This window comes from Labrus bergylta, chromosome 5 (assembly GCF_963930695.1).
Source record: "Labrus bergylta chromosome 5, fLabBer1.1, whole genome shotgun sequence".
Taxonomy (NCBI): Eukaryota; Metazoa; Chordata; class Actinopteri; order Labriformes; family Labridae; genus Labrus; species Labrus bergylta.
In genome coordinates this window covers 33,731,668-33,741,681 of record NC_089199.1, presented here as the reverse complement: position 1 = coordinate 33,741,681, position 10,014 = coordinate 33,731,668, and the positions used below count along the sequence as shown (strand labels likewise).

The window sequence follows — 10,014 nt, the reverse complement described above, 5'->3', positions numbered from 1 at the left end:
ATGTATACTGATTTAGATATTAGTATGTAGTATATACTGTATACTGATTTAGATAGTAGTATGTTGTATATACTGATTTAGATATTAGTATGTAGTATATAATGTATACTGATTTAGATAGTAGTATGTAGTATATAATGTATACTGATTTAGATATTAGTATGTAGTATATAATGTATACTGATTTAGATAGTAGTATGTAGTATATAATGTATACTGATTTAGATATTAGTATGTAGTATATACTGCATACTGATTTAGATAGTAGTATGTAGTATATAATGTATACTGATTTAGATAGTAGTATGTAGTATATACTGCATACTGATTTAGATAGTAGTATGTAGTATATACTGATTTAGATAGTAGTATGTAGTATATACTGATTTAGATAGTAGTATGTAGTATATACTGCATACTGATTTAGATAGTAGTATGTAGTATATACTGTATACTGATTTAGATAGTAGTATGTAGTATATACTGTATACTGATTTAGATAGTAGTATGTAGTATATACTGTATACTGATTTAGATAGTAGTGTGTAGTATATACTGCATACTGATTTAGATAGTAGTATGTAGTATATACTGTATACTGATTTAGATAGTAGTATGTAGTATATACTGCATGCTGATTTAGATAGTAGTATGTAGTATATACTGTATACTGATTTAGATAGTAGTATGTAGTATATACTGCATACTGATTTAGATAGTAGTATGTAGTATATACTGTATACTGATTTAGATAGTAGTATGTAGTATATACTGCATACTGATTTAGATAGTAGTATGTAGTATATACTGTATACTGATTTAGATAGTAGTGTGTAGTATATACTGCATACTGATTTAGATAGTAGTATATACTGCATACTGATTTAGATAGTAGTATATACTGCATACTGATTTAGATAGTAGTATGTTGTACGCAGTTTTCAAAACAGCCGATAACTCGGAAACCGAGCAGCACTTGAATGCATCATTCCCCTCACTGTGAACAGGATCCCAAGATACTTAAACTCCTTGACTTGAGGCAAAGACTCACTCCTCACCTGGAGGGAGCAGACCATTGTTTTCCAGCAAGAACAAACAAACAGTGACTCACACATTTAATATTTTTAATTGATGGTGGACCTCCTGCTGTCAGAGTCTAAACTTCATGTGGAGGCGCAGCTCCCTTCACCAACATGGCGGCCGCGTTGACATATTAATCAAGTGAACAGGAACCTGCCGGCTTCTGATTCAGTTTGATGCTGATGATATCTGAACTCGTAGTTTACATGTTAAAGTATTCAAATATACACAGACACCTTTCAGACCTTCAGTGGTAACATCTTCAGTGGGAGTTTATCCACGATGCTGAAGTATGGAAACATCGTCTCAGTGAAGGTGTGTGTGAAGGTGTGTATGTGTGTGTTAGTATCAGGATCAGAGAAGGACAGCTCTCCTCTGTCCCCGTCCAGATTCACTCTGATCCTCTGGAGCTGCTGCTGGACCACCAGATGAGTGGGAGGAGCCGACGGTGAGCGAGCCGAGTGAATACCTCCAAGACACTCTATTCTCCAAAATCCAGACTCAGTGTTCTCCTTCCACTGGTCCGACTCCGTTAACACACCCAGAATCCAGTACCTACTGTCTCCGACCTCCACGTCCCAGCTGTGAGTCCCTGAGTTAAATCCCTCAGAGCCCAGGACAGCGCAGCGAACGTGTTTAAACCGCTCTGGATTATCAGGAAGCTGCTGCGTATCTTCTCGTCTCACAGAGGTCAGATCTTCAGACAGAGTGAGTCTAGTACCAGCTGTGTTTGGGTCCAGAATGACCGGACTGTAGGAGACCATGTCCTTCATCTTGTTCCAGATGTTGAAGCTCAGGTTGCCCAGGTGTTTGGCCTGGTCTATCAGAGCTCCTGAGGGCAGCTGTGGATCCTCCAGCAGGGGGCGCTGCTGGACTCTTTCCACTGCAGCCTTGTAGTTTTTCAGGAATGAGACGTCTTCAGCTCTCAGCTCGTCCTCTGTGTCTCTGACTGTGTGTGAAAGAGCTGCTATCTCTCTGCTCAGAGCCTCCATCTCCTCCTTCATCCTCTGACTCTTCTGCTCCTCTTCCTCCCTCAGTGCACACAGCCTGGCCTCCTCTTCCTCTTCTAGAAACTGGTGAAGCTTCTTAAACTGCTCCTTAATCTGCCTCTCTGTGTGTCGGGCCTGGACCCGAATGTGATCTGCTGTTTGATCAAAATTCCCATTAACTCGTTCAGAATCCTTCAGCTTCTCCTTTAAGGGCTCCAGAGCTTCCTGAAGTTTCTTTTTGTGTTGTTGCGCAATCTCTTCGATGGGTTTGAGTCTGTGCTCGGAGTGTTTTTCTGAATCTCTGCAGACGAGACACACGGGCTCCTGATGGTCCAGACAGAAGAGTTTGAACTTCTCACTGTGCAGACTGCAGAAGTCCTCTGACATCCTCTGGTCTCTCTCCAGTAAGAAGGCCTCACACAGGTTCTTCAGGACCAGACTTACAGGCGGTTTTTTGTTTGAAGATATCGTTTTACAAATGGGACACTCGCGTGTTTTCTTCTGTCTCCACCAGCTCTGCTGACAGTCTCTGCAGAAGCTGTGGCTGCACGTCAGAACTACAGGATCTCTGTAGATGTCCTGACAGACCAGGCAGCAGAGCTTCTCCCCTGATAAGAAATCCATCTTCTCTCTGAGCTGAAAACAGAAACAGATACATCATCATCATCAACTTTTATTATTAGACTCATGGTCCATTTTAAAAGACATACAATACAAAAAATAGACAACACACATATACATGAGAATAAAAACATTCTGCCTCTTATACCAACGTCTCCAAAGGTATGACTGGTAGCGTACTGCACTATAACTTGGGTTCAACAGCAGCATTATAATTACATTCTTAAATCTGTACATCAGGTTCCTCAATAAAGCGTGTAAGGTGTTAACTCCTGCATTCACAAATAGCTCACCTGCACTCCTCCATCTTGGCTTTTTAAGATCCTAAAACAATCATTGTAAGCAACCTGAAGTCTGTGCATACTTGATTTTTTGAACTTACCCCATAAGGGGGCAGTATACAGGGGAGTGCAATATGCTCTAAAGAGACATATCTTTACATGATCAGAACATATTGGCCTGGGCATATAATGTACCACACTGTCTAAACATGTCGTCAGCGTCAGACATTTGATCTGTTGTAAAGTGTCCCAGGTATTTGGCTTTATAACAAACACAAAGTTCTTCCCCAGAAAGATAAAACTGTGGAAAGTGGAGGTCCTTATCTCCCTTTGCCCTACATATCATCACACTGCTCTTATCTGAGTTATATTGCACATCATGTTTGGCACCATATTCTGTACACACATTTAACAGCTGCTGAAAGCCAGCACTACTGGGAGAGAAAATGGTCAAATCATCCGCATACATGAGATGGTTTATCACAGTGTTGCCAATCATACAGCCCGTTCTACAGCCGTTCAGTTGTTCAGATAAACCGTTCATATACAGGTTGAAGAGGGCTGGTGACAGTAGCCCCCCTTGTTGAACTCCATTACCAACCCTGAAGGGACCAGAGACACTACTGCCCCATCTGACTTGTATACTCTGGTTAGCATACCAGTATGCAAGTATTCTTATAATGCTAGCAGGTACACCCTTTGGATTTAATTTTTTTAATAGCTTCTGGTGATTGACTCGATCAAATGCCTTAGAGGCATCAATAACGACAATTAGAACAGATACACAACTCAGTGCCATGCTTCTGTTTGAAACCAAACTGATTGTCTCTGGTATTAATATAATCACCCAATCGATCTAAAAGAATACTCTCCAGAACTTTGGAAATCACACTTGCCAGTGCGATTGGTTCTTGGTTCTGATTGGTCGATGTTGTAGTAATGACAGGCACAAGAGTTACAGCCAACATGGAGTCGAGCATCAGCCCATGTGTCATAAAGCCAGTGAAACACATGACAAGTAGAGCGGCCTCTTTGGGGAATGAAAACTTCAGGTGATCTGATCGGAGCCACTTACTTTATTTACAGATAATTGTTCAATAGCTTCAGATACCTCAATGGTTGATTCCTACTGCATCCCTGTTGGAAACATTACCCACTTTATATGGGTCACTTTTAACACAATGAAATAATTCCACAATTCAGCGATGTTATCAGCTCCAGAGACTCCCTCTATGTATTGCTCCTGTTTAGAGTTCTCACCTCCTTCCAAAATCCAATCCCATTCTTATTTAGCAGCTTTCAGCCGTAGAGTCTGCTCTCATCACTTGTTCATTTTTGGATATATAACAAACTGCATATTTATATGTTGAAAGAGAAAGCTTGTTATAATCCAGGACTGTGTGGGTCGGCCTTCCTGAACCCAAGCTTTAGATGCCTCCTTAGCTTCTGCATGATGATACAGACAACATACGTTCAGTCTTTCACTACATCCATTACTTTCACTTGGAGTTCTGTTTAAGTGAAACTCACCTGAAGAGTCAGCAGGTAGAAGGAACGTTATCTGAACTCAGACTTTTTGTGAAAGTTTTTTCCTGTCTGTTGTTCGTTCTTTAGTGAGGACAGAAACTACTTCCTGTTTTGTTAGAGGCGTGTCAGGTGAGGCGTAAAGTTTCCTCAAAGTGCACCTCAGCTCGTCTCTGATTGGCTACATGTCAGCTCCCTGCACACCGACGAGCAGCAGGTAGACCGGGCAAAGCCTTCAGCAGGTCTCCGGTCCTCCGCCACACGCAGAGCAAACAGTCACAGAAGAGCAGAGAGTTATACTGACCTTCTTCTTCTATGGCTGTAAACTCTGTAACAGGCATGAAAACGAAAGACATGGGAACAGTTCCGGTGGGATTTTTTCAAAGTAAAAGCATTACTGCAGAGAAAGTCTCCTCGTTTTGTACACAATGCTTTTATTCTGAAGTAAATTATTGCGGGACAGTTGTCTGTTATAAAAGTGACTCTCAAGGCAACTGAATGGGCCACGTCCACTTTTTAGATAAATACAACAATAAAAGCGACTCACCTCACGTCATGACGTCAGTTTGTTTTTAAACATAAATAGTTAATTATTCATATTTTTTAAAGACCCTTTATGTCATGTGACCTGGTGTCTATAAATCAAACGTATCTTTAAATATTCATTTGGAAATATTGGACGCACCTCAGTAATGTGTATGTGTTTATTATTATTATTATTATGATTATTAATAATAATATTAATAATAATAATAATAATAATAATAATTATTATTATTATTAATAATAATAATTATTGATCATTATTCATTTTTGTTCTTTACTTTACATCTTATGTGACCTAGTGTCCTCAAAGCAATCCTAGATCTTAATACTCTCATAATTACATATTTGTATCTGTTTTTAAACATATTTAATTATATTTATTGCTTTATTTTGTCACTTTATCTTGTGTTTAGGGGGCGTGTCACTAGCTGATCAGTGGTGGTTTAAAACCCGGAGTCCGCCCAGTCTGAGGCAGAGTAAAAATGCTTTAGATTCTGAGACGGAGACCCTCAAAAAGTGGTCTTGAGACCGGTCACTTGAACATTAGGAGGGACGCGTTACAGAAAAAATGAAGAACAGACTTACGGATGAAATGAACTCTTTAATATTTCTTAGAGAACAGAGTCATCACATCGGACACTTCTTCGTATCATACAGGTCGATTATGTTGATAAAAAACAGACTCCATTTATCTGGTTTGATTTCTGGACTTTTAATGCCCGACTACCCAATCAAAATGTCTTCTACTCAAGTAGAAGCTGAACCCTCAGTATTCTCCGAACACGGGATGCACGACCATTCAAAAATACTACCAGGTTTCTAATGACACAAAGCTTAATGCAAACAGGTGAAGTATCCCTTTAAGTAGAAGTTGAACCCTCAGCGAACATTTCTTCAGCTTCAGGCGGTAAAGACGAAGTGAGAGCTGTACTCAACACACAACTATCAATGTGGTCTGAGAGCTCGACTTCCACACTGTAGCTGGTAGGAGGTCAAACGCCACAGAGCGAAAATCTGCAACAGAGGTCATCACACAGGGAGACCGTTTTAACCTGTTTCATCTCTTCATAAGACTCTAATGGTCAGAAATATAAAAATAAAGTTTGCATTAGTGTTAGGTGACACAACATGAGCTTTACAGGCTGCAGACATAAGATACTATCTTAAAGGAGCAGTATGTAACTCTGACCCCTAGTGTTTAAAATGGGTACTGCAGTCTGGATTAAAACCATTAGAGAGCTGTCTCTCCCCCCCACTGAAGCTTCAGTGTTTATCCAGCTCTGCATGGGTCTGTAAACCTTTCTGTGTTCTAACCTCTCTCCATTTTTCAAAAGCATCTCCAATATTGATCCTAGTTTGAGCACGTTTCTGCTCGTGGAGCTTATTAGAAACATGCAGAGGCTTTTTAGGTCGGGTACAATCACTTCTATCTGAACCACTTCTCTTGACCGCTTCCATCACTGCAACACCTGTTGACCTGATAACTGCTCTCATATCTGACAAACCGAGGGGCGTCCAAAACGGCCGTGTGGGGGGGTGTCTTAAAAGCGCCTACCTTCTCTGGTCCAAACAAATCCAGAGCATTCAGGAGCAGAATCTAAAGTTAGAAGGAGGACATACTGGCTGCTGCATTGTTGTCAGAGAAGCCAGCACTTCAACATAGCATGTTTCCTTAATGATCAGAGAGTAAGATACCTTTATCATCTCACTCTCTACACAGCTCACTGACTGGATCTTTAACCCTTGCTGTCTTATTGATCTGGTTTTTAAATCAGACCTGTTGTTGTGTCACACAGACCTGCAGCGGTGATATCTTCAGATTAGTCACAGACGCCATGTATGGAAACATCGTCTCAGTGAAGGTGTGTGTGAAGGTGTGTATGTGTGTGTTAGTATCAGGATCAGAGAACGTCAGCTCTCCTCTGTCACAGTCCAGGTTCACTCTGATCCTCCGGAGAGGCTTCTCCGCTTTGAGAGGAATTGTTGAAGCCGACGGTGAATGCGCTAAATATTTACCCTTATGGAACTCTATTACCCATAATCCATTCTGTGTGTTTTGTGTCCTCTGGGCAGACTTTGCAAAAACACCCGTACCCCAGTCTGTACTGTCTCCAACCTGGACGTCCCAGCTGTGAGTCCCTGAGTCGAAGCCCTCGGAGCCCAGGACAGAGCAGGGACGTTCAAACCGCTCTGTGTTTTTAGGAAGCTGCTGCTCCTCTGCTTCTCTCATGGCGGTCAGATCCTCCGTCAGGATGAGAGAATTCCCTGAAGTGTTTGGGTCCAGAATCACAGGACAGTAGGAGACCATGTCCTTCATCTTGTTCCAGATGATGAAGAGCAGGTTGCCCTCGTGTTTGGCCAAATCCATCAGAGCTTCTGGGGGCAGCTGTGGATCCTCCAGCAGGGGGCGCTGCTGGACTCTTTCCACTGCAGCCTTGTAGTTTCTGAGGAACGAGACGTCGTCGGCTCTCAGCTCGTCCTCTGTGGCTCTGATGGTCTCTGACAGAGCTTCTATCTCTCTGCTCAGAGCCTCCATCTCCTCGTTTATCCTGTCACTTTTCTGATCATGTTCCTCGGACACGGCCACCAGCCTGGCCTCCTCCTCCTCCTCGAGAAACTGCCGAATCCGAGCGAACTGCTCTATGATCTGTGTCTCTGAGTGATGCGCCTGAGAATAAATGTGATCTATGGTCTGATCAAACTTCTCTTTGACTTGTTCTAACCTCTTCAGCTTCTCCTTTAAGGGCTCCAGAGTTTCCTGAAGGTTCTTCTTGGGTTGTCGAGCAGCTTCATCGATGGGTCTGAATCTGTGGTCGGTGTGTTTTTCTGAATCTCTGCAGATGAGACACACCGGCTCCTGATGGTCCAGACAGAACAGTTTGAGTTTCTCAGAGTGCAGAACGCAGAAGTTCTCTGAAACTCTCTGATCTCGCTCCAGTAAGAAGGACTCACACAGGTTCTTTAAGACCAGGTTACAAGGAGGAGTTTTGTTTGAAGTGATCGTCTTACAAACTGGACACTGAAGTGTCTGTGTCTGTCTCCACCAGCTCTGCAGACAGTCTTTACAGAGGCTGTGGCTGCACGTCAGGACAACGGGATTCTTAAAGACGTCGTGACAGACCGGGCAGCAGAGATCCTCCTCTGATCTGGGCGCCATTTTTCCCCCTCTGAGTGAAGCTTAAAACAAAGAAGACAGCATGTTAGAACACTTTGTACTTCTGTAAATGTAAAAACTTATGCACAGATTCCCCCGGTCAGTAACTGCTCAGTTTCACATCGCTTTTAAAAACCAAGCGAGCTACAACCTGGTTTTACTCCAGGATGAAGTCATTGAATCATTTTGTTGTTTGTAATCTTTTCACCAGCTTGAAAAAATATAGCTTCCTCTTCTACCTTGGAAAAGTGAGTGAAGAGCAGAGTGACTCTTAATGAACACAGAGAACGGGCAGGTCATTTTATCAGCACTGAAATCAGAGAGAAAGCCAGTTAACTCTTCATGCCAGCAGGGGGCGCTAGTCCGTTGTTATGATACCAGAAGACCATTTTCGTATTTGGAATCGGTTGAGATGCTCCTCTTTTATCGTTTCGCGCCACGGGACCTCTTTTCAACAAAGCAGCAAAAGTCGACAGAACACCCGCCGTGCATAAACACGACTCTAAGTAGAAGGAGGGTGTTACGGTGTGAATAGTAACCGTGTTAACTGGTGACAACCCCTAACACCGACTCTTTCTCATGAACATTAGGCAGTAGTTCACAGTCTACAACACTGTGGTTCAAAATAAGTGTTGCTCTTCTTAACCAATGTTCCGTTGGTAAGTTCTTGACCCGGGTAGGACGACTTTTAGGATACATTTTAAAACTTCATCGAGGTTCGGTCACTACAGCTTCGAGTGTTCCGTTTGCTCGTCACATGTAACTGAAGTTAAATATTTTATTATTTATAAATCATAACTTTGTTAGAATTTGACATTTGTTTTATTCCTCCCTCCTATTAATTATAATCTAAGAAAGATTTACCGTAAGTGTGTTCGTCTTCTTCTTCTTCTTCTTCTCTGCCGCCAATACATCCGGTTCAGATTCACATGGAATGTTTCCGCCAGCAAAGGGGCGGGGCCGGCATCGTTTGGGCAAAGTACCCGGATGAGTTGCTCTCATTGTTGTTGCATTACTGCCACCTGCTGGATTGCAGCAGTAGGTGTGTGTCGAGATGAAGGATCTGTTTTGTAATAAACTTGATTTCAAAGTAGAAATTTAAACACAGCACAGAATTACAAACAATTACATAAAATAAAAAATAAAAGTGAAGAAGAGAAGTCAGGAACAACAAAACAAACCAGGTAAATAAGAATATTTATTTTGTATTTTTGATAAACTATATTAACCCCTGAGGGTGAAACTCTGTGTTTACACGTTGTTATGTAGAGACACACATGAACAAACAGGAGCTGTGGACGTGCCTCAGTGGAGAGATGTCAGAGTGGGGCTGCTGCACAGGGAGTGCACCAGAGCGGTTGGGGGTTAGGAGACTTGCTCAAGGGCATCTTGGCAGTGCTGGGAAGTGCCCTGGCACCTCTTCAGCTACCAGACCAACTTCCATATAATGGTCCGCACCTGGACTTGAACCGGTGACCCTCTGGTTCCCAACCCAAGTCCCGACAGACTGAGCATCAGATACAGCATAAGAACATCATTTAATAACGAGGGCTGTCAGCATTAACGAGTTAAAGTCTGAAATTGAGATTAATAGAGATTTTTTTAAATCTCAATTAATCTCTTGCTATTTTGTCCCTTCAGGTGCACCATAGATACGCGTCTTCAGCGTCTCCCTGTCACAGTGATGTTAAAGAAAGACACTGCTGCATCTTTGAATGTCAACACGGGACAGCAGCTGAAAGTTACCTGAGCTCCGTCAGCATGAGAGGTGTAGATCGCTTCTCTCCACATTTAGGGCGCCTGAACAACTCCACTTTGT

At 42.2% G+C, this 10,014-nt stretch overlaps 2 protein-coding genes across 3 annotated transcripts; both read right to left on the bottom strand.

Annotated features, from left to right (window-relative positions):
* Positions 1-1,110: 1,110 nt before the first annotated feature.
* On the bottom strand, positions 1,111-4,837 carry LOC109975956 (E3 ubiquitin-protein ligase TRIM35). 2 transcript variants are annotated; one of them, XM_020626177.3, is made up of 2 exons: positions 4,502-4,837; positions 1,111-2,705 (listed from the first exon to the last, which is right to left on the bottom strand). In XM_020626177.3, exon 2 carries the CDS (start codon positions 2,691-2,693, stop codon positions 1,320-1,322), a length of 1,374 nt encoding a protein of 457 aa, XP_020481833.2. In that variant the 5' UTR covers positions 2,694-2,705; positions 4,502-4,837; the 3' UTR covers positions 1,111-1,319. The 2 variants fall into 2 exon arrangements, with proteins under 2 accessions (XP_020481833.2, XP_065811539.1); XM_065955467.1 differs by lacking the exon at positions 4,502-4,837 and adding an exon at positions 4,232-4,426.
* A 785-nt stretch (positions 4,838-5,622) lies between these two features.
* On the bottom strand, positions 5,623-9,198 carry LOC109979700 (nuclear factor 7, ovary-like). The gene is made up of 2 exons (XM_020628466.3): positions 9,060-9,198; positions 5,623-8,218 (listed from the first exon to the last, which is right to left on the bottom strand). Exon 2 carries the CDS (start codon positions 8,196-8,198, stop codon positions 6,813-6,815), a length of 1,386 nt encoding a protein of 461 aa, XP_020484122.3. The 5' UTR covers positions 8,199-8,218; positions 9,060-9,198; the 3' UTR covers positions 5,623-6,812.
* Positions 9,199-10,014: the final 816 nt, after the last annotated feature.